This window comes from Mesoplodon densirostris, chromosome 6 (genome assembly GCF_025265405.1).
Source record: "Mesoplodon densirostris isolate mMesDen1 chromosome 6, mMesDen1 primary haplotype, whole genome shotgun sequence".
NCBI lineage: Eukaryota > Metazoa > Chordata > Mammalia > Artiodactyla > Ziphiidae > Mesoplodon > Mesoplodon densirostris.
The window spans coordinates 21,725,267-21,752,182 of NC_082666.1; the positions used below are offsets into that span (position 1 = coordinate 21,725,267).

The 26,916-nt window shown below is 45.3% G+C and overlaps 1 protein-coding gene across 3 annotated transcripts in view; it reads left to right on the plus strand.

Moving 5' to 3' along the window:
- The window catches only part of RUSC2 (RUN and SH3 domain containing 2), a 60,490-nt gene that overhangs the window by 30,031 nt on the left and 3,543 nt on the right, over positions 1-26,916 (plus strand). Inside the window, exons 1-7 of one of the 3 annotated variants that reach the window (XM_060100952.1) lie at positions 8,471-8,931; positions 15,788-15,845; positions 17,623-19,719; positions 24,304-24,933; positions 25,148-25,333; positions 25,503-25,643; positions 26,803-26,879. In XM_060100952.1, the coding sequence (XP_059956935.1) occupies positions 17,691-19,719; positions 24,304-24,933; positions 25,148-25,333; positions 25,503-25,643; positions 26,803-26,879 (3,063 nt within the window). In that variant the 5' untranslated portion in view covers positions 8,471-8,931; positions 15,788-15,845; positions 17,623-17,690. Of the gene's footprint in view, positions 1-8,470; positions 8,932-15,787; positions 15,846-17,622; positions 19,720-24,303; positions 24,934-25,147; positions 25,334-25,502; positions 25,644-26,802; positions 26,880-26,916 lie in introns of those variants that run through there. The other 2 variants (XM_060100950.1, XM_060100951.1) reach the window with 2 other exon arrangements.

Below are 26,916 nucleotides of genomic sequence, written 5' to 3' on the forward strand. Positions count from 1 at the left end.
TATATTCAGATATATTTTCACCACCCTGGATCTCTCTAGTAAGTCTCTTGCTAATTGCTTATCTTTGAGATTTTATCCTTTATTTAAAACATTTCACACATAGCTGATTCGTGTTCTGTGTCTGGCATTCTTAATATTTGAAATTCTTGCAGTTTAAATCTATTATTTGTTGTTTTCTGTTATTCATTCATGGTATCTTGTTTCCATGTATAGTTGTGATCTTTGATACAAACTAATTTTTGCTTACTCTTTAATTTTGAGAATGCTGTCAACTTAAGTTGGAGATATTTTCCTCCAGCAGTTGGGAGGAACCACCAACCCTGGATCACTTGAGCTTGCTTCAAGGGTCTCAGCCTACTATGGGGGTCTTGGATTTGGCTCCCTCATCTTACTAGTGGTCCAGGGCTTGTCGTTCTGACCATAATAGGAATGCTTTGGGAATTAGCCCTCAAGAAGCTGTTGTTTTACCCCTTGCTTATTCCACAGCTCATGATGTTTTTTTTCCCCCTTTTGGGGGGTGGGGCAAATAGCCTTGGAGATTTTTCCTATTTACTGTAAGCCCTGAAATTCTTTAAAAAGTATATGTTATACAGGATATAGTTTTTTGTAGTAGAAGGGACTCCCTTAATATCTTGTTCACTGTAATACAGGAAACAGAAGTCTCTCTGTACAATTTGATATCCTACTTTTTTTTATTAGCTTTTAAGCCTTTTTCTGTACCAGTAAACATTCATTATAAACGTAATTCCTATGGTTTCATTATATTCCATTGCATGGCTAGACCACCATTTAATTAGGCATTTTTCTATTCGATATTTAGAATGTTTTCAGGTTTTTGCTGTTGCAAATAATACTGCATTGAACATCATTGTGGTAATGTGAGGTAAATCGGGGGTTGAGGGTATGAAGGAAAAGCATAGCTGTTACTCTGGGGAGGGGTTGTAAACTCAAATGCTTTGTAGGATCCAGGCGAATAAAGCAAATGAGTATAGTGAAGCAATGAAGCTGACTAGTACAAAAGACCGGAGGGAATGGTGAGAACATGTCAAACTGAAGGGCACATGCCCATCTTATAAATAAGGGCAGCCACATCTCCAGCTGATTGTTACCATCTAGGAATGAGGGACTGGTATGGTCAGTTCTTCTGATTTTTCAAGCAACACAAACTGGAAATTAAAAAAAAAAATTTTTTATGGTGGCATTTTTACTGTGCAAACCACATAAAATCTGTTGACACACAAGATGTGACCATCAGGCTGTCACTTTGCAACCTTTGCTCTAGGATCATGACTGTGGGAATAAATGGTGGGGAAGTACTGATTGAGGACATGGCTGTTCAGTCATCTTTCCATTCTCAGTACAAAATAGAGAGAAATGAGGAGTTAAGGGTTTAAGATCTTGGCCTTGAAGATTTATTTACTAAGGCTCAGGTTTTTGGTTTTCATCTTCCTTCCTTCCTTCCTCGCCTCTTATCAAATACGCTATTCTCAGACTAAGCTAACCTTCAGAAAGCGGACTTGAGTCCAGCTAGCCCACTGGGCTTGCCATTCAGTAGCTTTACCAAACATTGCTGGTGACCTACTAAGTGCCAAGGCTCTGGGCTCAGAATTACTTATCAAGATATAAGACACAGTCCCACCTTCCAAAAGTCTGCTGTCATCAAGAGATAAATAACAAAATAAAATGGCCAAGACTTGGTACCAAATGAGGGGTACAGATAATTGGTATTGAAAAAGTTCAGAAGAAAAGACGTTCATGATAAAGAAAAGCTTCCAGAAATGGTAGAATTTGAGCTAGATCCTTTTTTTAAAAAAAGGCAAGGGAAATAGGGAGAGAGAGCATTCCAGATATCTTCTCAGTGGAGTGAGCCAAAACTCAAAATTCAGAATAAATTTGGCATGTGATGGAACATGGTTGGATAAGTAGGAAGGAACTTTGAATACCACATTGAGGAATTTGGGTTATCCTGTAGGCAGTTGGGAGCCACTGAAGGCTTTTTAGTAGTAAGGTGACATATTGAAGGCAGTACTTGGGGAGATTGGTCTTGTGTCAGTATATAGGGTAGCTGGGAGGAAAGAGCCAAAATGAAAGCAAGAAAGCTAGTTAGAAGACTATATAATAATTCAGAGGAGAGGTGCTGCAGGTCTGAACTAGGATGATAGGAGTAGGGATGGGAACTTGAAAGGCAATGTAACAAGTGGTTAAGAACACTGACTTTGGAATCAGACAGTTCTGTGTTTGAATCCCAGATCAGACATTACTGACTGAGTTACCTTAGGAAGGTTATTTAATAGCTCTGAGCCTCAGATTTCTCATCCATGAAATACAGATACCAATACTTAGCTTAGAGAGTGGTTATATGGATTAAATGAGATAATGTAAGTGCTTAGCATAGTAGTTGGAATGTGGTAAGAGTACAGTAAATTATTAGATCAATGCCTAAAACATTGGAAGTTAGACTCAGCATGACTTGGTGATTGTCTGAACGTGAGGAGAGAGTCCAGATGATTCTTGTATTTTCAATTTTGTGTTACTGGTAGTCCAAAGAAAGCCGATTTGAAATAGAAAAATCAATTTGGCTTTATTTTTTATTTTTTATTTTTAAGGACAGTTTCCTTAATATTTATTTGTTTGTTTGTTTATTTATTGGCTGCAATGGGTCTTAGTTGCCGCATGTGGGATCTTCCATTGCAGCGCGCGGGCTCCTCACTGCAGTGCACAGGCTTCTCTCTAGTCATGATGTGTGGGCTCTCCAGTTGTGGCACCCACGCTCCAGAGCATGTGGACTCAGTAGTTGCAGCGCGCGGGCTCAGTTGCCCTGCGGCATGTGGCATCTTAGTTCCCCGACCAGGGATCGAACTGGCATCCCCTGTATTGCAAGATGGATTCTCAACCACCGGGCCACCAGGGAAGTCCCTCAATTTGGTTTTAAACGTGTTGAACTTGAGGTAATAATAAGTAGTACCTAATACAGTATTGGAGATTTGATTCTGGAAACGCAGGAAGAATGTAAGATTTGGAAATCAACAGTATAATGGGAAGGGCTAAACACTTCTCAGGTTGAAAAAGACTTCAGGTCTGAGCCCTGATGTAAATCTACCTTTAAATATAGGTCAGGTATTGTATTAAACAACTAAGAAAGAATGATCTAAGAAGTAGAACTTAGGGTTCTACTTAGGGTTGTTGTTAAGGAAGCCAAAGGCAAAAGAGGGTTTCAGTAGGAGGGGATGGCTAAGTGCCAGGCAATTTAAATATTATGGGTTTAAAAATTAGAACTGCTTCGGACAGTTCATGTATTAATTAAAAGAAGACAGACTTCCGATGTTTAAGAAATAGTTAAGGAGAAAGTAGAATTAACATAGTTCATTGTTCTAAGAATTTTGGTATTGAAAGAAACAGAAGGAAGGGGGAATTGTCTAAGGTCCTTAGGTTGCCATGGCAGTGATACCCTCTGCTTTCTAGTACACCTGAGTTTCTGCCACCCCACACCCACCCAGTCACGGAGCCTTTAAAGACTCCTGCCTCTGTGGAGCTGAGCAACACCATTCACTGCTGCAGCTTCCTTTTTTTTTTTTTTAACAGCTTTATTGAGATATAATTGACATCTGTTTCACCATTTAAAGTATACTATTCAAAAACGAGGGGATATATGTATACGTATAGCTGATTCACTTTGCTGTACAATAGAAACTAATACAACATTGTAAAGCAACTATAATCCAATAAAAAAATTTTTTTAAGTATACTATTCAATTGTTACTAGTATATTCACAGAGTTGTGCAACCATCACCGTAATCTAATTTTAGAACATTTGCATCATCCCTAAAAGAAATCCCAAACCCAATAATAATCCCTCCCCATTTTCCCTTCCCCCAAGTCCCTGGCAGCCACTACCCTACTTTTTTTTTTTAAAGAAATTTATTTATTTATTTATTTATTTATTTATTTTGGCTCATTGGGTCTTCGTTGCTGCACATGGGCTTTCTCTAGTTGCGGCGTGCAGGGGCTGCTCTTCATTGCGTTGCATGGGCTTGTCATTGCGGTGGCTTCTCTTGTTGCGGAGCACAGGCTCTAGGCACGTGGGCTTCAGTAGTTGTGTCACATGGACTCAGTAGTTGTGGCTCGCGGGTTCTAGAGCGCAGGCTCAGCAGTTGTGGCACACGGGCTTAGTTGCTCCACAGCATGTGGGATCTTCCCGGACCAGGGTTCGAACCCATGTCCCCTGCATTGGCAGGCAGATTCTTAACCACTGCACCACCAAGGAAGTCCCACTAATCTACTTTTTGTCTCCATAGATTTGCCTAGTCTGGGCATTTCATATAAATGCAGTCAAACAATATGTGGCCTTTTGTGTTCAGCATCTTTCACTTAGCATAATGTTTTCAAGGTTCATCCATATTGTAGCATGTTTCTTTTTATTACCGAATAATATTCCGTTTTATGAATATACCACATTTTATCTATCCATTCATCTGTTAATGGATATTGAGTTATTCCCACTTTTTGGCTGTTATAAATAATGCTGCTGTGAACATTCATATGCAAGCTTTTGTGTGAAGATATGTTTTCATTTCTTTGGGGTAGATATCTAGGAGTAGAATTTCTGGGTCATATAGTAACTCTGTGTTTTACATTTTGAGGAACTACCAGACTATTTTCTAAAGTGACTGAACCATCTTACAATCCTCCCAGCAATATATGAGGGTTCTAATTTCTCCACATTGTCATCAACACTTGTTATTTTCTCCCTTTTTTATTTAGCCATTCTAGTAGGGGGTAGTATCTCATTTAAGTTTTGATTTGCACTTCCCTAATAACTAATGATGTTGAGCATCTTTTCATGTGCTTATTGACCATTTGTATGTCTCCTTTAGAGAAATATCTATTCAGATCCTTTGCCCATTTTTAAATTGGGTTATGTGTCTTTTTATTGCTGAGTTGTAGACGTCCTTTATGTATTCTGGATAGAATTCCCTTATCAGATATATGATTTGTAAATGTTTTCTCCCATTCTGTGGGTTGTCTTTTCACTATCTTGATTGTGTTCTTTAAAGCACAAAAGTTTTAAAGTTTTATGAAGTCCAACTTACCTATTTTTTAATATACATTTATTTATTTTATTATTTTATTTTAATTTTATTTTTTATTTTTGGCGGCATTGGGTCTTCATTGCTGCGTGTGGGCTTTCTCTGGTTGCGGTGAGCGGGGGCTACTCTTCGTTGCGGTGCGCAGGCTTCTCGTTGTGGTGGCTTCTCTTGCTGTGGAGCACAGGCTCTAGGTGCATAGGCTTCAGTAGTTGTGGCACGTGGGCTCAGTAGTTGTGGCTCATGGGCTCTAGAGCACAGGCTCAGTAGTTGTGGCACACGGGCTTAGTTGCTGCACGGCATGTGGGATCTTCCCGGACCAGGGATTGAACCCATGTCCCCTGCATTGGCAGGCGGATTCTTAACCACTGCGCCACCAGGGAAGCCCCAACTTACCTATTTTTTTCTTTTGTCACTTGTACTTGTGGTATCATGTCTAAGAATGCATTAACTAACTCAAGGTTATGAAGGATTATTCCTTTTTTTGCTAAGCTTTCTTTTAACAGACCTTTTCATTTTCTCATGAACAGCAGGGAGCTTCTCTGTCAGCCTTTTGAGTCAGATCTGCCCACCACTTACTTTCATTTACTCTCTCACTCTTTTTGTATTACTCTTATTCAACAAGACTTTGACTAACCACCTTCTGTAAGCCAAACACTGTGCTAGTATTATAGGAAACACAAAATAAAAATGATACTGTCTTAAGCTCTAGGTATTGGGGATACAGAGATGACTATAACTTGGACTTTGCAGTCTAGAAGAGCCATTAAGGCAGATATGCAAAAAAAGAACATAACCATGTCAAGTGACAAGTGATATACTTAATCAGAACCTCTCATGGGGCTTCCCTGGTGGCGCAGTGGTTGAGAATCTGCCTGCCAATGCAGGGGACACGGGTTCGAGCCCTGGTCTGGGAAGATCCCACATGCCGCGGAGCAACTAGGCCTGTGAGCCACAGCTACTGAGCCTGCGCGTCTGGAGCTTGTGCTCCACAAGAGAGGCTGCGATAGTGAGAGGCCCGCGCACTGCGATGAAGAGTGGCCCCCGCTCGCCGCAACTAGAGAAAGCCCTCGCACAGAAACGAAGACCCAACACAGACAAAAATAAATAAATTAATTAATTAATTAAATTTAAAAAAAACCTCTCATGAACTGATGTTAGTTTCTGATGAAGCTTCCATCAGTATACAATGAAATAAGAAAAATAATGACTGTGCTTTTTTAATGAAATGATGGTGATAGTTGATGTAGGGTGTTTTTTGTTGTTGTTGTTTAATGATCTTACTTGGCGATATAAGAAATTGGCAATCCCGTATTGATCCCCTGGCTTTTGTGGGATTTTTTTCTTGTCTGTAAAATCAACAACCTGCAGCCACAGTTCAGAAGACAGAGATCATTTCTGCCTCCAAGGTGATCAGTGAAGACTTGATGGAGGAGTTGATCTGGGCCTTGTAGGTTTTAGATAATTCCTCATAGGTTTAGCCAAGTGTAACAGGCAGGAGAATCTGAACAAAGAGTGGAAAGAGCTTATGAAACAGGTTTGAAGGACTACATGACCGGGGATGGGAAGTAAGGTTGGGTAGAGAGGGAGTAGACAGCCAAGATGGAGGACGTTGAAAGCCAAAATGAGTTTGAACTTGATTCTCTGGGTAATGGGAAACCATTAAAAGGGGCAAGAGTGACATGTTGAATAAAGATGGGGCTTCAGGAAGATGAATCTGGCAGTACTAGATAGAAGGTAAATTGCAGGTGAGAAGACTAGTTAGGAGGCAATTGTGGTTTATAATGTGATGGTTTTTATATTTTGTTTCTAGCCAGAAAAAAATTTGATCTTCTCATCAAAGCCCTATAGATCTTTGGCCATAGTTGGTGGAAAGTAGGTGATGATGTGGTCTGTGATATAGTGAAGTAAGTTAAGCACTGAAAGTATGATAGCTGCCACCATCTGTAGGCAGCTGGAAACATTTCCTAAGTAGTAGCTCTCTAGTACAATGCATGGCTTAGTCTCACAGAAATTTCAGGGACAAAGACCCTGGGCCCAGAGCTCTTACTGGAATTCTAAGCACTGGTCATGGAGATTGACTTTGCCCCAGCCTACAGCCCAGCTAGGGGAGAGGGAAGTACAGTGACACCTTTCACTGTTCTTGAGGGGATCGTTCATGGCTAGTTTTATGAACAGCTGCCTTCCTCTCTCCTTCCCTTCCTCATTGTTTCCTGCTTTGTAGGATCAAGAAGCCATGGCCCCTCAAACATTTATTTCAAGGTTGGAGATAGGTCTTTGGGTCTTCAGCAACTTCTGTTCTTCTGCAACTCAGTTCATCTTAGGATGCTGTCACTGAGCATTTGAGTCTCATAGGGAATAGAAGCAACAATAAGGGGAAAGAAACAACGTATCTTCTGGATCCTGAGTGGTAGCTGATGGTGTCCTGGCCAGTAGACCTAAGGCTTCTTTTTAGGGACCTGAAATCCAAGGGCTTGCCTGTGGAGTCCAGATGGGAGTCAGTACTGGAAGGAGCTCTATGCAGGGCTAGTGCTTGAGGGCCAAGCCCATCTTGACACCATCTCTGTGTCCAAGGATGGCAGCAGGCAGCAGTGGCATGAACTGGACAGAGACATGCTGCTACTTACTGTACAGCTGGCTCTGGCTCTGGCTTCTCCGCTGTCTACTGATTCCCACAGAGCTGGCCCAGAACCTGACGAGGGTGGAGCAGGGAAGGGGTGGAGAGCTCTGTAGGTCTTCAGACGGAGCTGAGAATTTTCTCTGGCCTGGGGAAGACCACTCCTTTTCCTTAGCCTTCCTTTCCCTAGGAAAATAGGCTTCCTGCCCCCTGGCCTGGCTAAAGGGACTCTGCCTTCCCACAGGCCCAGCTGGACCCCACTCAGTACTGACCAAAAACTGATGTAGGTGAGAGGGCGGAAGGTTCTGCTACAGCCCCACTAGCAGACCCTCTGAAGATCCAGGGGACTGAAGTAGACCCTGTGGTAGGAAGGGGGCCTGTAGCCAACTTGATCCTAAGGCTCACTACCACCCTGTACATAGAAGCCTCTATGGCCCAGTCTCTCTTTTTTTCTGAGACAGACCCAGTTTCTCTGAAGAGGCACGCCCTAGAAAGCCTATTGCCAAGTCTAGGAACTTGGTGTTACTGCTGGTGGAATGATGACTGGTCCCTACAGCCTCCCTGCAGGGCTTCAGGAACCCCCTCCCAGGCTGGCTGCTCCACCCTGAGGCTAGTCTGGAATCCTAGTGAAGGGAAAAAGCTGGAAAACAAGGAGTCATTCAGAGTGCGTGAAAAGAGGAGGGAGAGGTTTCTGGCTGAGATGTAAAAGGAGGGGCCTAAGGAAGGAAGGAAGCTCTAAGCCTCCTCCCAGACCTTTTCCCTGAGACTCCTAGGGATGAGAGAGGAGCGAGGCCCAGCCCTCTCGCTATTTTTCTTTGCCGCTTTGAGAGTTCTCATCTTCCAGCACCGACTGCCCTCTGTGGCTGACTCCTTTCTCTACCTTCCCCCTTCCCCAGGCTAAAGGGCCCACAGGGACTGGCAGGCAGGAAGGCTGAGCGGCTGTACTGTGGGCATGCCTATTCCTTTCCCTTCCCCCTTCCCTTAGCAGCAACGTCACCGCAGCACCAGAGGCAGCAGCAGCGGCAAGGATACTGGGGCTGGGATTGCGCAGCCTCCCTGCATTAGCAACGATGCCATTGTATTAGCAGAAATCAGATCTTAGGAAATCAGCCCAGTTCCCCCTGTGCGGTCCTGTGGAACAGTGCCTCAGCTCGAACTGTCAAGATAGAGCTTGGTCGGAGTGCAAAAGGAACAGAAGCCTCCAGATGCAGCTAAGGCTCCTTACAGAGGTATGGCTCAGCGGAGCTGGGGGGAGGGGCAGGGCAGAGATGCTAGAATAACTGATCAGCACATTTGGGCCCTGGTTTCGAGGGTTGGCTTTGTCTTCCCGAAAGAGGGAGAGAGAGAGAGCGCGCGAGCATGAGCGCAAACATTAGACAAGCTCATCCATGCATACATTTGGGCTGTGGTGCAGAGATGGGGAAAAACAGGCTTGGGCTAATGCTATTTTGTCAAGAAGGAGAAAATCCCCTTCTTCCTTTCTGAGCATCTCTAATGAGGCTGTTATAGTGCGGGTCAGTGTAGAGGGGGTCAGATCTAGAAACAAAGGCTTAATAGGGAGGAGATACCCCTACAGCTACTGTAAGTTTATGATGGAGACATGCAGGGATCCACACAGGAGGTACTGGGAAGCATTGATTCCACCCTTTACCTCCATGCACATATGAACGTGCACACAGACACACATACCATATCTTCTGGAGCTGTGGGAGCCAAGAGGCTACAGATAAGGATGGAATAAGAAAGAATGTTGCCCAAGAGGCTCCACATTATTGGTTGGTGGGGATAAGTAGTGCCTAGGGCACCTGACCTATTATAATTGGTCTTCTTATACAGGCTTAGATTCCTAACAGGAAGAGACCTGAGCATAAGTTGATACTCCCAAACCCACCCTCCTGCTCTCTTCCCTTCAATCCTGTCCAAGAGAGAACCCAGACAGGAAAAGGGTTATCAGTCCTACTGAGGCTCCCCATCAGACCTCAGGTCAAGGTCAGATTGCTAGAGAGTAACAGCCGAGTATCACCATCTTCCCCGTCCTCCTCAGGAGGCTAAAAAAAGAGGGAAGGGATTCTATGACTGGCAGAAAGATGCTGAAGACCAAAGACAAGGGAAACCTTTCTTCTGAAGTTTAGAACATCTTCCTGCCCAGAGTTAGCCAGTTGCTGAGCAGATAGGAAGAGTTCTTTAAATTCCCATCTCCATTGATCACCTTGGTGGAGGATTCAAAAACATATGCTAATAGGAGTCAGTAGTTCCATGTTGTGCAAAATGTGGTTGGATAATACATGGGGAAGTTGTGGGAGGTGTTAGTTCCCAGGAAGCACCTAGGAATGTGAACTACAGAGCAGGGGAAAGGGGCGTTGAGGACTGTGAATGGGGCAGGGAGATGTGAGCTGGGAACTGGGTCAGGAGGTGGGATTGAAGAGTGTTTATTAGGGCATGGGGCAGTAATATGAAAGGGACTGTGGGTTCAGAGAATAGTAAAGTGGGTAAGTATAAACTGTGTAAATGGAAACTAGTGTGTGAGCCTATCCAGGAAAGGTAGGAAGCATCTACTTTGGCAGCAGAGTAAATGTAGGGGCTTTAGGAAGAGGGTGTGGCCCTGATCTTTTCTCTGAGAGGCAGTTGTAGTGGAAAGAATTAAGAATTGGGCAGACCTGGATTTGCGTCCATCTCAGCTGTATAATTATGGGCTAACTTCTCACACTTGCTAAGCTTCAGTTTTCTCATCTGTAAAATGGGGATGATTATGTCTACTTTAAACGATTATAGTGAAATTAGAGATGATATATGTAAAACAACTTACATGTAAGTTCTCAGTAAATGATCACTAATAAGTAGTATTATTATAATAGGCCAGGAGACACCCATTTGTGATGAGGGCCAGGAAGAGGGCTCTCGTGGAGAGCTTTCCCTGATTCTAGAGATCTAGACCAGGTAACTTTATGCTGACTAAGCCCACCACTTCTTTGTCGACCTGGTAGGCAGAGCTGAGCACTTTCTTCCACTTTCTTCCTATTCTGGGTTCTCTATTCCTTCCCCATCTTCATCTCCCATGTCTCTCCATTTAATCAGGGTACAAAAAGCGTCTGGAATGAGCTCTTCCATCTCACTGTTTTCTCTTCACCTTTATTAGCGCTCATGGGCCACAATATTGAACTTGTCTTGTTATAGAACATGTCTCTCCCCGGGGGAGAAGTCTAATAGATATGCTCTCAGTAAATGTGTTCTGTGGTGTTTGAAATCAAGTCACGTGTACAGTATACTCTCATTACATTCCTAACTGATCAAGAAAAAAGGTCAAACATTAGGATTCCTGACTCTTGACTTAATTCTGTCATTTATCCATTGAGAGATCTTGGGCAAGTCATTTGTTTTTTCTAGGTGTTGATTTCCTTGGGGGTTTTGTTTGGGTTTTTTTTTGTCTCTTTGTTTGGTTTGGTTTGGTTTGGTTTGGTTTTTTTTGCGGTAAGCGGACCTCTCACTGTTGTGGCCTCTCCCGTTGCGGAGCACAGGCTCCGGACACGCAGGCTCAACGGCCATGGCTCACGGGCCCAGCCGCTCCGCGGCATGTGGGATCTTCCCGGACCGGGGCACGAACCCGTCTCCCCTGCATCGGCAGGCGGACTCTCAACCACTGCGCCACCAGGGAAGCCCTCCTTATTTTTTTAAATAAAGAAATGGCTCTGCCTATTCTGGTGCATTATTGTGAGGATCAATGAGATGACATACATAAAGAAGTGCTTTGTAAAAACTGTGAAAGTGTCAGGGCAAAAAGCATGAGTACAAAGTCTAATGAGGTGTCTGTAGAACTTTACCTTAGTTGGCTGAACTGGAGTTGTCTGTGGAGAAACTATTGGCAGATCAGGAAGGAATAAGACTTTCTCCGAGATACAAAAATATAAAATAAAATGGAATCAACCAGTGAAAGAGCTTTACGCTTAAAATAGGATTCAACACAACCTAAATATAAAAGCTAAAACTATACAGCATTTAGGGAAAAAAAGAGGAAAATTTCTTTATGACCTTGGGACAGGCAAAGCTTTCTTAGACAGCATACAGAAAGATTTAACCATAAAGAAAAAAACAGATAAATGGGACTTCATAAAATTAAAAACTTCTATTAATTAAAAAACACCATTAAGAAAACAAATTGGCAAGTCACATTTGAGAAAAGGCCACTTGAGAAAATATTCTCAAGACATACATCTGACAAAGGACTTGTATCCAGAATAAATTTTAAAACTCCTACAACTCAACAATAAAAAGACAAGTCAGTTTTTAAAATGGGTAGAACAGGAGTCGATAACTAACCTACTGTGCCTACCATGTTCCAAGCACAATGCGTGGGTTCTAGGGACACAGGGTTGACTGTATCCCTAGATACAGTCCCTACCCTGTTCCTCAAGGAACTGCACTCTAGTCTGGGGACAGATATGTAAACATAACATAATAAACCTTCAGCGCCCTCCAGCCAAAGGTTCTCCATCACCCTCCACATTCATTTGTGCTTTATCCCTGATTCAGAGAGTCAGCTTTCCAGATTCTATATGTGTTGCTCTGTTTTTCCATTTGAATGCGTATATGACCCAGTCAGTGGTTTTGTGGGTCAAAATCAGAAACTCTTATGTGCGTATTACTTGTGAATGCCTTTTGAAAATGGTGCTATAAAAGGGGGTGGAGGGGTATTCATTGAAGATCAAGTGATGGCTGTAGCCCATAGGTACTCCTAAAATTAGTTGCATGTGTACAAGAAAGTTCTTTAAGCTCCATTTAGTCCAGGCCTCAGATTGTGGCCTGGACCCTGGGGAAGCCTAGTACTGCACGTAAGCAGAAGCCCCCTTCCCTAGCCCCAAACCCACAGTATCTGTAGCACTTAAAGAAAAAAAACTGTTTAAATTATGTACATAGGGGCTTCCCTGGTGGCGCAGGGGTTAAGAATCCGCCTGCCAATGCAGGGGACACGGGTTTGAGCCCTGGTCTGGGAAGATCCCACATGCCGCGGAGCACCTAAGCCCGTGTGCTACAACTACTGAGCCTGCGCTCTAGAGCCCATGAGCCACAGCTACTGGAGCCCATGCACCTAGAGCCTGTGCTCCGCAACAAGAGAAGCCACCTCAATGAGAAGCCACACACCGCAACGAAGAGTAGCCCCTGCTCGTCGCAACTAGAGAAAGCCCGCGCACAGCAACAAAGACCCAACACAGCCATAAATAAATAAATAATAATAAAAAATATATATATATGTACATAACAGATACTTATTAGAAAGTTAGATGAAACAAAAAGAATAAAATTTAAAAATAATCGGAAATCACTCAACAGCAATAATCACTGTTAACATTTTGTTGTAAAGTCAGCCCTCCATATCTGCGGGTTGTGCATGCATAGATTCAACCAACCAAGGATTAAAAATATTCAGGAAAAAAGTTCCAGAAAGTTCCAAAAAGCTAAACTTGAATTTGCCATGCTCTGACAACTGTTTACATAGCATTTACATTGTATCAGGTATTACAAGTAATCTGAAGATGATTTAAAGTAAACGGGAGGATGTGTGTAGGTTATATGCAAATACTACAACATTTTATATAAGGGACCTGAGCACCCTTAGATTTTGGTACTGTTTATGCTTTCAAATTTTCTTCCATGTATATTGCTATGGTTTGAATGTCTGTGTGTCCCCTCCCCCCCCATTCATGTGTTGAATTCTAAGTCCCAAAAGTAATGGTAGTAAGAGGTAGGGCCTTTGGGAGGTGATTAGGTCTTGAGAGCAGAGCCCTCCTGAATGAGATTAGCACTTTTATAAAACAGAAAGATCCCTTGTCCGTTACACTATGTGAAGACACAGGTAGAAGGTGCCAACTATGAACCAGAAAGTGGGCTTTCACCGGAACTCAGCCATGCTGGAACCTTCATCCTAATCTTGGACTTCCCAGCCTCCAGAACTGTGAGAAATACATTTCTGCTGTTTATAAAGCCACCCAGTCTGAGGCATTTTGTTATAGCAGCCTGAATGGACTAAGACAGATATAGAGATATATTTATTTACAACAATGGTGTCATACTGTAAATTCTGTTTGTAATCTGCTATTTTCACTTAATAGTTTGTGAATATTTTCTCAAGTCAATAATAATCAAATTAACACAACATTGTTTTAATGATACTCTGTTCTGTACGTTTTTGGGTTTTTTTTTTTTTTTTTTTTGGCTGCATTGGGTCTTCATTGCTGCTCGTGGGCTTTCTCTAGTTGTGGTGAGCAGGGGCTACTCTTCGTTGCGGTGCGTGGGCTTCTCAGGGCTTCTCATTGCGGCGGCTTCTCTTGTTGCAGAGCACGGGCTCTAGGCGCACAGGCTTCAGTAGTTGTGGCACCCGGGCCCAGCAGTTGTGGCTCGTGGGCTTTAGAGCACAAGCTCAGTAGTTGTGGCACATGGGCTTAGTTGCTCCGCGGCATGTGGGATCTTCCCGGACCAGGACTCGAACCCGTGTCCCCTGCATTGGCAGGCGGATCCTTAACCACTGCGCCACCACGGAAGTCCCTGTTCTGTATTTTTAAAACTGATTATTGTTGGAATTTTAGTGTGTTCCCAACTTTCTGTTATCCTTGTGGCTTATATATTTGAGTTCAAAGTTTTCTTGGCAAAGGAAGAGAAGAGATGGGAAGGAGTGAAGGGGAAATTATCTCACGTACCTCATAGCAAAACTTCCTAAAATTTATCTTTTCCCTCTCTACAAAATCCCATACTTTAAGGCAGCTGTTCCTCTCTTTTCTTTTTCTCATCTTGTCTCTGCAAATACCCACTCCTCTCCACTGCTAAACACTGGTTCCCGTCCCTCTTCCCATAGACCTTAATCTTTTTTCCTACTTAAAAATTATATCTTAACAGCTTTGTTAAGGTATAATTCACATACCATAAAATCCACTCTTTTATAAAACTGAGACATAATTCACATTTTATTCACAGACTTGTGTAACCATCACCGCTGTCTGATTTCAGAACATTTTCATCACCCCCGAAAAGAACCTCCATCCCCATTAGCAGTCACTCCCCATCTTCCAGTCCCTCAGTCCCTGGCAACCACTATTCTACTTTTTGTTTCTGTGTATTTGCCTATTCTGGACATTTCATGTAAATGGAATCATATAACATCATACAAAGAAGCCTTTTATGACTGGCTTCTTTCACTTACCTTTTCGAGATTCTGTCATGCTGTATGTAGCATGTGTCAGTACTTCATTGCTTTTATCGCTAAATAATATTCCATTATGTATACCATATTATGTTTATCTGTTCATCAGTTGATGAACATTTGAATTGTTCCCACTTTTCTGGCTACTGTGAATAATGCTGCTGTGAATATTTGTATACAAGCTTTTGTGTGAACATACGTCTTCATTTCTCTTGGGTATATACCTAGGAGTAGAATTTCTAAGTCATATGGTAACTCTATGTTTAACATTTTGAGGAACTGCCAGACTGTTTTTCCAAAGTGACTGCACCATTTTACAATGGCTCCAGCACTGTTTGAGGGTTGCAGTTTCTCCACATCCTCACCAGCATTTGTTACTGCCTTTTATCTTAGTGGGAATGAAGTGGTGTCTCATCGTGGTTTTTATTTCTCTAATGACTAATGATGTTGAACATCTTTTCATGTGCTTATTAATCATTTGTATGTCTTCTTTGGAGAAATGTCTATTCAAGTTCTTTGCCCAGTTTTTAATTGGGTTATGTACTTTTTATTGTTGAGTTGTAAGAGTTCCTTATATATTCTAATCAGAAGACTCTTATCAGATACACAATTTGCAAATATTTTCTCTCATTCTGTGAGTTGTCTTTTCACTTTCTTGATGGTCTCCCTTGAGGCAGAAAGGTTTTTGATTTTTATGAAATCTATCTTATCTATTTTCTCTTATCACTTGTGTTTTTGGTATCTTATCTAAGAAAGCATCCAATCTTAATCTTAATCTAAAATAATGCATTTACTCCCATGTTTTCTTCTGTAACTCTTAGCCTTGTGGCTCAGTTTAGCCTCTCTGATTTCTGCCTTTCTGCATATCTACTCCTTACCTCAATCAACACACAAAGGCTTGGGAAGTCCAACAGAGGAGCCTTCCTCTCAGAAAGGAAAGGAGGAAGAAAGAAGGTAAATACTTGCTTTTCAATTTTAATGTAATTTAACTTAATACAAAAATATATATTTAATAGTGTCCCTTGCACATGTATTTATTAGCCATTTGAATTTTTTCTTTTGTGTGTTGCCTGTTCATGTCCTTGAGCATGTGTGACTTGCCTGGCTCTTTACTGTACTCCACATGAAGAGCTCTGATCCTGTGATCTAAATGAGTTGCACTTTAAAAAATTGGTGGTATATGGGTTCAACTAAATGATGGAGAACTTATAGGCAGTGAGGGGGTTTAGACTCATGGTAGGTAAGGAAAATGACAGGAATGATAAGGAAAAGAAGAGAAATGAATGAATTAGGAGAAATTAGGTAGGAGAAGTCTGAGCAAGTGAAGTCTTTTGGGACCTGAACTTGGTAGCACAGGAGATTAGAACTTGAGGAGGCCATTCTGCCATGGTCCAGCCAAGAGACCAGAGAAGCTTAGAATGGGCTCTGTGTAGAGAACTTGACCTTAACCTATCAGAAGTAAAACTGGGAAGAGAAGACTTTATAGGGGACCCTCATAGTTAAAGTTTTGGCTAAAACTGGGCAGAATCTGGGCACTTCAGATCTGTACCCTGAGCTAGATAAATATTAAGAATATTTTTTGCCTGGGGACTTCCCTGGTGGCGCAGTGGTTAAGAATCCGCCTGCCAATGCAGGGGACGTGGGTTCAAGCCATGGTCTGGGAAGATCCCACATGCTGCGGAGCAACTAAGCCCATGTGCCACAACTACAGACCCTGCGCTCTAGAACCTGTGAGCCACAACTACTGAGCCTGCGTGCCACAGCTACTGAAGCCTGTGCGCCTAGAGCCCGTGCTCCACAACAAGGAGAAGCCACCGCAATGAGAAGCCCGCGCACTGCAACGAAGAGTAGCCCCCGCTCGCCACAACTAGAGAAAGCTCGTGCACAGCAGTGAAGACCCAATGCAGCCAAAAATTAATTAATTAATTAATTAATTTTTAAAAAGGATATATTACGCCTCATGTTTGCCAAGCCTTATCTGATGTGCTAAAATGATACAAAAAAGATAAAAACAGACCTCTACCCACTTTGAGAAGGAAGAGGCTGGCATCAGCCATACTAGTAGTCTGATGCCTAACTCAGTCTCTATTTAAGAAGCTCCAATACAGTAGTGGAGAGAGTGAGGATCTTTAGCCCACAGCCATCAGAGAGGGACAGGTATTCTGGGGCTCAGAGGAGGAGAAAAGGTGTCCAAGATGACATAGGCATCAAATGACGTAATACATTAAAATTTATTTTTCTTGCAAAATTATAGCTTATTGCTATGCATACATGATACATTATTTGTGATTTCCCCCCTCATCTGTAAACGTGCTGTAGCTGTGTCCAAGACATCTCTGTATCTCCTCAGTGCCTAGTACCCTTTCAGGCATCTTAGACAGTTTTTTCTTAGTTATGTCATTATTCATACATTTTTTGTACTCAGGACTAGTCGTTATTTACTGCTAAGAAAGAGGAGGAGAAAATGCTGTCCCTGAGATACCCCAGACCTTCAGATGTGGCATTTTGTTGCAAGTGGATGCATGATGAACTTAAAATGAAGGGGAACTCAAGAGCTGGACCTGTGCAATGCAGAAAATGTGCCCTGACGGGCTGTATTATCCAGCTCCATCTTGACTCTGAATCTTTTTTCCTCTTGGGCTCTTCTCCATCTGAGAATGATATGGGTAAGGGCATGTCCCTGACTTCGGGAAGGTGACATTAGGTTCCCTTTCTTTCCCTCTCTCTCCAGGTACCAAGCTCTCCTGATGAAATGTGTCCTGCCCCACTGGGCTCCAGGGGCAGTGTCTGGTGCTGTTGATGCCCTTGTTCGAACTTTCCAGAATGGATAGTCCCCCAAAGCTGACTGGAGAGACCCTCATCGTCCACCACATCCCCCTGGTACACTGTCAAGTCCCAGACAGACAATGCTGCGGAGGGGCAAGTGCAGGTAGCGGGAGCACAAGACCCAATCCCTTCTGCCCACCTGAGCTGGGCATCACCCAGCCTGATCAAGACCTGGGACAAGCCGACTCCCTGCTATACAACAGTTTGCATTCTGCTCCCGGGGGATCTGCGCGATCTGCAGACAGCACCAAGAACAGGGGTCGGGATGGAAGAGGCCCCGGGGCCCCTAAACGACACAATCCCTTTTTGCTGCAAGAGGGTATTGCTGAGCCAGGACTTGGTGACCTGTATGATGACAGCATTGGTGATAGTGCCACCCAGCAGTCCTTCCACCTGCACGGGGCTGGCCAGCCCACCTTCCATCCCTCCTCTTTCCAGCTGCCACCACCTGGCCCCAGAGTGGGCAGGCCATGGGAGGCAACACGTAGTCGGGCTGGAGTGGTGGAGGGGCAGGAACAGGAGCCAGTGACCACCTTGGATGCCCAGCAGTGCAGCACTAGCCACAGCTGCCGGCCAGAGCCGGAAGCAGAGACCATGGAGCTGGATGAGTATGGGGGCCCTGGTGGGAGCGGCAGCGGGGGTGGAGCCAGTGATACCTCTGGCTTTTCCTTTGACCAGGAGTGGAAACTCAGTTCAGATGAATCCCCAAGGAATGCCAGATGCTCAGGCTTAGGACCCCAGCACTGCCGCTGCAGTAGCACATCCAGTCAGTCTGAGGCGGCTGACCAGTCCATGGGCTATGTGAGCGACTCCTCCTGCAACAGCTCAGACGGTGTGCTGGTCACCTTCAGTACCCTCTACAACAAGATGCACGGCAACTCCCACGCCAATCTCAACTCTGCCCCGCAATCTTGCAGCGACTCTTCCTTCTGCAGCCACTCAGACCCCAGCGCCTTCTACCTGGACCTGCAGCCCTCCCCAGCTGAGTCTAAGATGTCTTGTGAGTCCCACCACCCTGACAGCGGAGGGAGGGAAGGTGGCTATGGTTGTCCTCATGCCTCATCTCCTGAGCTTGATGCCAACTGCAACTCCTACCGCTCGCACTGTGAGCCCTGCCCAGCTATGGCTGACCTCACAGCCTGCTTCCAGAGCCAGGCCCGTCTTGTTGTGGCCACACAGAATTACTATAAACTTGTCACCTGTGACCTGTCCTCCCAATCATCCCCAAGCCCAGCTGGCTCTTCCATCACCAGCTGCTCAGAAGAACACACCAAGATAAGTCCTGCACCAGGCCCTGGCCCAGACCCTGGCCCTAGACAGCCCTCTGAGTATTACCTGTTCCAGAAGCCAGAAGTCCAGCCAGAGGAACAAGAAGCAGTGGGCTCCGAAGTGGAAGCACCCGCTCCCGTGGGCCCCACTGTGATCGAGGGGCAGGTGTACACTAATACTTCACCCCCCAACCTCAGCGCTGGACGTCCGCGCTCTCGAAGCTACGACCGCGGCCTAGAGCGCAGCCCTCCTATCCGCCTGGGCTCACTGGAACGCATGTTGAGTTGCCCAGTGCGCCTGAGTGAGGGCCCTGCAGCCCTGACTGGGCCTAGTTCCCCACCTCGGCGGGTCACCTCCTTTGCTGAACTCGCCAAGGGCCGGAAGAAAGCTGCAGGCTCTGGCTCCCCCCCACTGCGAGTGAGCGCTGGGGACTCCTCCCTGGAGTTCTCACCCATCCAGGAAACCCAGCAAGATAGGGTGGGCCCACTAGATGAGGGCACTCACTGTAGCCATAGCCTACCACCCATGCCCTTGGGGCCAGGCCTGGACCTACTTGGCCCAGAGCCCTGGTCCACCCAGGTCTGTCAGGGCCCCCAGTCCAATGAGATGCCACCTGCTGGCCTCAGAGCTGCTGGGCAAGGCCCCCTGGCCCAGCTGATGGATCCAGGGCCTTCTCTCCCAGGGAGCCCAGCCAGCAGCCATACCCAGAGGGATGCAAGAGCTAGAGCTGACGGTAAGGAACCTAAAGGCTGGAGAATACCAGGGTGTGTGCATAGCCTCCTCAGTAGTAGGGCCCTGCCCACCACCCCACGCATACCACTAGAGGTTCCTCAGCCTAGATCAATCATCTTTCCAGTCCAGAGCATGTCCTACGGTTGTAATAGGGGGAAGGAGGATGGAGAATAAAAAATACACCAAGGAGATAAAATTAGCACAACTTAGAGATTGATGTATCGGGAAAGGAACTACCTAAAAGATTGTGATTCTAAGCCTGGATGACTGGAAAGATGTTGATAACATAGTTAGGGAGTGCAAACACAGAAGTAGATTTACTGGAAAAGGAATAAGGCATGAGTTCCATTTTGGACATTAAGGAATTTGCAGTGTTTAAGGGAAATGTCCAACAGGCAAACCACCCTGGGTATCAGTAAGGTCATTCTTTGACCAGTGATTGTAGCCACTCTTCAAAGAACCTGAGACCTGACACTTAACCTTTAAGCCTCCCAGGCCAGCTCTTTCCCTATTTACTTTATTACACTTAACTAATTATTTTTTAAAAGCTCTGTGTTAAGTGGGTGCTGGTGATAGATGAGAGGAACAATCTCTGTCCTCAAGGAATTGCGATGAAGGGTGGAAACAGAATAGGAAACAAAATTAAAATGTAGAGATGGCAGTGTGTGGTACTAGTCTATGAGAGGGTTAGCTAAACGGACCAGAATGTCAGAGGAGTGCTAATACGGTTTACATTTAAGCACAGTCTAGAGAAATGATTAGGAATAGGCTTCGTGGAGACTCGTAAAAAGAACATTCTAGGCCCATACGGTAGTCTGTACAAAATCACAAAGGCACAGAGTATCTTGATGCTTTCCAGAAACTGCAAATAATTTAGTATAGCCATAGTGGAATGTGAATGGAACCATTAAAGGATTTTAATCAGGGAAGTGGCATTTTTTGGTTTGTAACAGCATAGTGGCATGTTTTGATTTGCATTTTAGAAAGATCTCTGATTGTTTGGGTGGAAGGTAGATTAGAAAGGATGTCTCCCTGGAGGTCAGGAGACCCCTGTGATCAGAGAGTCATTGGAATAAAAATAGTAGTTGAAGCTATGAGTGGATGAGAACATCCAGGGAGAATGTGTATAAAGGGAATGATGGACAGAGCCCTGGGGATACAGCGATTTAAGGTTGAGCAGAGCAACCCTCAAAGGCGACTGAGAAGAATTAGCCAAGAAAATAGAGGGAAAACCAGGAGAGGGTGAAGTCACAGGAGCCAAAGGAGGAGAACGTTTCAAAAAGAGTTAGGTTCAACAAATGAGTTCTGAAAAGAAATCACTAGGATTAAGGCTTAAGAATCCCAAGAGCAGCATTTGGGAGTGGCCAGGGTAGAAGCCAGATCTCAGAAGGTTTGGAAGGAAAGGGGAGATAAAGCAGGGGAAAGGTCCATAAAGGGGAATTGGCTGTCTGTAGCCTTAGGTTGATCTGTTGGCTTCTCAAAGGAAAGGGGTTAAAACATCATAAATGGTGTTATCTCTCCTGTTAGGGAGATCACAGTCTATCAGAAGACTTCACACTCCTAAACATACACAGAGGAGGTGCCCTTGGGGAAGGGATGCAGGAGGGTCTCTAGGGAAGAGGGGGGTCAGAAACAGCAGGGATTGGCCAGAGTCCTTTGGAACCACGCTCTTCTGAGATTGCAGTGTCTGGTGGGTGATATCTAGGCACAGGGGATGCTGTGGCTTGCACTCTGAGGGCAAGAGCAGCCCTGGTCAGAGATGGGAGGAGAGGCCTTAAAAGTGTTTTTGCTATCAAGAATTTTCATATTGAGATGCTGTTTTGTTCCATAAGTCTCCAGTGACTTACCACAGGGCTTTTTTCTTGATTCTGTACAACTTTTTTTTAATATCAAAAAATGATGACAAAAGAAGTGAGATCTCTTTGAGATTCTGAGCAGCAGAATCAAGATTCAAAAGGGTTTTACCAAGCCAGGAAAGAACGTTTTGTTCTTTCAGGGACCAATATGAACTTTGATAATGTAAGCTATACTTGAGTTGATTTGGGATATTTAATTGATTGCAAACTCAGAATGAGTCAGCAGTTTGGAAGGGCTTCCAAAAAGTTAAAATGGTTGGATTCACTTAGAGACTCGAGAAGGGAGGAGTTGATAGTCCCCCTCACCCTTGTGAACCACTTAGAGCCCACCTGGAAGTTCTGGACACTCCATTTTAAGAGGGAACTGAGGGGCTGAGGCTGTGTCGCCCACAGAAGAACAGACTTGGGTGAATATGGTCTCTATCTCCAATTTTCTTAAGGGCTGTCACATAGAAAATGAGAAAACTTATTCCCTGTATTCCCTGAGGGTAGAACTGATACCCACTCCCCACAGTAGACACCCCTCCCCCTTCCCTGATCTTACTCCCTGAGAACTTAGCAGGGAGGATTTTTAAAAGAGTAGGAATAGATAGTCTAATTCAGACATACTCTACATAGCATGTACATACAGTAAAGCTGGGATTGGGAGGGCCCACTCTGATAGCCAGCGTCAGCTCAGTCTTGAAATTTGGTATTTAAATAAGTGGAGAGGATGAAGACATTCCCAGTAGGAAAAGCAGTGTGCTTAAAGATGGGAATGGTTGGGGGAAGAGTGGTGTCAATGAGCATGGCAGGTGTGGACGTTTGAGGGGAGAGCAGCTGATGTGTGGCAGGTGTGGACACCTACCTGACTGAGAAGATTAGACTTTGTTCTGTGGGCAGTAGCGCCACAGGAAATAAAATACTTCCTAAAGCTGGTATATGTAAGAAGATTTGGATGCAGTGAGACTATACTGAACCGAGGATGACAGTGAGGCTTCATTCATTTAACAAATCTTTATTCAGTACCTACCATGCACCAGGGTCTGTTCTAGGCACTGGGGATACAGCAGTAAACAATTTAAAAATCCCTGCTTTTCTGGAGCCCTTATAAGGAGTAATGGACCATAAACAAATAAGATAATTTCTGATAGTGAAAAATGGCTAAAAAGGCAATAAAACGGGGTGATGAGAGCATGACTTGCTAGAGGGACTGGGGTGGTCAGAGAAGGTCTTAATGAAGTGATGCTTGAGCTGATGCCTGAATGATGAGACAATTTCAGCGAGAACAAGAGGCCCCGAGATGTTAATGAACTTGGCATGTTGAAGGACAGAAGAAAGTATTGCTGGAGCATAGTGAGCAAGGGAGAATGACAAGGGTTGTTCTCTGATCACTGACTGGGAATAGCAGGAGGGTATAGTCTGAAAATGTCCACTGAGAGTGGTTCTGAAACATCTCCCTTACAGGGTTGTGGTCACCATCCCCTTAAGACTCGCTGAAGTAAATAAATGGGGAAAGACGAGGAATAGGAAAATCCAGCATATCATTTCATGTGTAGTACAATGCGGTAAAGAGAACATTAGCCCTGAAGTCAAACTCTGACTTAGGCAGAATTCTAGCTCTGCCGCTTTCTAGTTGTGTGACCTTGGGCGAATGACTTAATCTCTAAATTTCCAATACCCAGATCTTTCAAGTACGGATACTAATTCCTTCCTCAGAACTGTGGAGCCAGGAGTGCCAATGAGCCACACCCAGGGTTTCAGGTGGTATGGATGCTTATAGCGCCACCTTGTGTTCTCTCACATGTTGACAGTGTGTGCCCTGTTTCATTAGCAGCATAGCCCATACACAAAGACTTTCCCTCTGTGCAGTGTCCTGTTGTGTGAGTGAGTCCCATGTTTTGGAGTGAGACCCATGTTTTGAGGGACATTAACTAGAAGATTGGCTGAAAGAACAGGAGAGGACCACTCCTGGGGAACACACCTCTATGTAGAGGGAGCAGATGTGGACTCTGGGGCTCCAATACCAGGATCATGAAAGAGTGGGAGTAGGGTGGATGGGGTGACAGGGGGCTAATTCTAGCTGCAAGTAAAGAAATATTTTATTGTGGTTAGATTTGCTCAAAAATGAAATGTGTCGGCTCTAGTGGAGACAGGGGATGATGGGCGAAAGCTTGAAGTAAATTAACATCTTGACCCTGAAAATATATTACTAACTCCAAGTCTTTAGGCCTTAGAAACAGAGAAAATGATATTTCTGCCATTGACAGAAATGGAAATCATCAGGAGAATGAATGAGGTGTTTTAAAATGGCAAATCTTAAATGAAAGCAGAACCCTAAAGCAGAATGATCTAGAGATCAAGAAGGTTGGGGCTAAAGCCATGGGTTCAGGAGTCGCCTGTAAGAATGTCTGAATGTGAACAAGGCAGGGAAGAAAGTGTAGAGTGAAATATAAGAATTGAGCCTTAAGATACGCCCATCTTTGAAGTCAAGGAAATGAAGAAGGGCTGAAGAGTCAAGAGGTACAAGACAGGTCAGTATCATAAAAACACTAGGAAAAGTTTTACAAAAGACAGGAGGAGCACATTCCACAAACTTGAATTACCCCTACCCCATTCAGTTCCTTCAGCCAGGTCCTGCCCCTCTCATCCCCTTTCCCCAGGGAGCATCATCTCCTGACTGCTTCTTGTCTTCCCCTCATGTGAGTTTCAGTGTTCATCTGATTCCTTCTCCATCCCTGTTGCCGCAGGGGGTGGTGCTGAGAGCCGACCAGTCCTTCGCTACAGCAAGGAGCAGAGGCCAACCACGCTGCCCATCCAGCCCTTCGTGTTCCAGCACCACTTCCCCAAACAGCTGGCCAAGTCCCGGGCCCTCCACAGCCTCTCCCAGCTCTACAGCCTCTCGGGCTGCACCCGTGCACCGCAGCGTGCCCCCCTGGCTGCCCCCACTGCTCAGGTCCCAGCCCACACTCCTTCAGGGGAGTCTCAGGCATCCACCAGCGGAGGTGCCAGGAAAGCTGGGCCTGAGCCACAAACCTCACGGCCGTCACCCCTGGGCAGCTACTCCCCCATCCGGAGTGCCGGCCCCTTTGGGCCCAGCACCGACTCTTCTGCCTCCACTTCGTGCTCCCCTCCCCCAGAGCAGACCACAGCCACAGAAAGCCCACCTCCATGGGGCCGCTCCTGTCCTCCTGCTGTCCGGCCTGCCACCTCCCAGCAGCCACAAAAGGAGCATCAGAAGATACTGACCTTGGCTGAGTACCGACTCCATGGAACAGGAAGCTTGCCTCCTCTGGGCTCCTGGAGATCTAGCCTCAGCCGGGCAGAGAGCCTGGCCCGGGGAGGTGGTGAGGGCAGCATGGCTTCCAGGCCCAATAATGGTATGAGGTTCAGTGCCTGCCCCCCACACCACCCCAAGCAAGCTACCTCCCCACTGAATGGTTTCTTATACTCCAGCTTGGGGTCAGAGGTTACGGTGTTTGCATCTGTGGCTAACATCCCAACCCTCATGTTTTGTATGGGCCCACTGGGTGGGTATGAAATGCTGTCTTCTAACTATTTCCTTTCTCTTTTGCTAATCTGTTCTGCTTTCAGCCAACCATCTATCCCCTCAAGCACTCAAGTGGAGGGAATACAGGAGGAAGAACCCTCTAGGGCCACCTGGTTTGTCAGGGAGCCTAGACCGAAGGCCACAGGATGGTCGACTGGCCCGAAGGAACCCCATCTTTGAGTTCCCTGGTTCCCTCGGTGCTGCTGGCCATCTGAACTGCCGGCTGAATGGTGTGTGGGCCAGGTCCCCAGTAAACCCAGGGCAGGCTCTGCCATAGCTGGGAGGGGCTAGAGAAGGGGTCAGTCCCAAAAATCACACGGCTCAGAGGGTATGAGGCACAGAAGTGAGCTGCAACTCAGAAAGAGAATTGCTTGGGATTGATTTTTCTCTTCTTTTCAGGTCAAGTAGTGAAGCCGTTACCACTGACCTGCCCTGACTTCCAAGACCCCTTTTCCTTGACTGAGAAGCCTCCAGCTGAGTTCTGTCTGTCCCCAGATGGCAACTCAGAGGCTGTTTCCATTGATCTCCTTCAGAAAAAAGGTGAATATTAACTCCTAGCTCCGGACGGGAAATCTGCTATCACTACCTGTTTGTGCCTGTTGCCCTACTATCTAGCCCTTCAGAATATTTCCCTGTTTTAGAACTCCAAGTGCTGGGAGGGAATTAGAGAGCACAGGTACTGGGGCAAGAGGCAGAAGTCTTTGTACTGTGGATCGTGAGTATTTGCAAGTGAGCAAGGATCCTTTATCAGATGCTTAAGAATCAGGTTTTAGTTTCCTCCCTCAGGGAGCTAAGTATAGTGAGGGAGACTCCCATGTGCTATACTGGGGGAGCTCAAGTGCTACAAGCTCTAGCGGTTTGGGTAAACATGATGGTAACATCTTATAAGGTAAGGACTGACAAGGAACCAGTCTATTTAGCAGACCTGTTTAAGTGAGATGATGGGGAGAGGACTGAGCATAACTGCGGGCCTTAGAGAAGCAGCCTGTGAAAGGGAGAAAGATGAAGCTAAAGTCCCTCGCAGAGGCAGAGTGGGGGACTCAGAGTTTAGGGAGAGGGAAGAACCTTAGGCAAGAAGGGGAATAGCCACCTTCCTCCAAGTTGGAAAGGGATTAAGAGAGGGCAGGTGGGAAGGAAGATAGTTGTAATGTAGTTCTGTCTTTTGGATGGACAGGGAAGTTGAATTCATCACCAGTGGCCTCTGTTCTCTGTGTGAAGTAGTGCCAAGGGCTTGAGAGAGAGGCGTCAAGATTTGGCAAGGCAACTTGAGAGCATAGCAAAGGGTGCTACAAGGCACACATCAAAGAAGTGCCCCTCCCAGGCACTGGTGTGAGTAGCGCTGGACTTTCTCCAACAATAGCCAATAGCCTGGTTTCTCAGAGTGGAGAGGACAGATGGTTAGAGTGATCCAGGTTTGGAGCAAGAGGGCAAGGAAGTGAGGATGTTGACTGTCTTGACCATGAAATCATTGAGGTGGGTCTGGGCAGGGAGGCGAAAACAGGAGGGGCTTGAGAACCGAGCAAAAACAGGAAGAGGCCGGGGCCTGGTGTGTGTGCAGGGACAGAGAGAGAGAGTGAGTGAGTGTGTGTGTGTGTGTGTGTGTGTGGAAGCCCTTCCCTCTCCCCACTGAGGGCTCAGTCCCAGCTGAGTTGCCCAGGGACTTGATTAGGGACCCATCACATCAAATTCTCACTTGCAGGGCTGGTGAAAGCTATTAACACAGCTGTAGACCTCATTGTGGCCCATTTTGGCACAAGCCGGGATCCTGGGGTAAAGGTAGGCAAGAAACTGTGGAGAGCTGAGCTCTACCCTG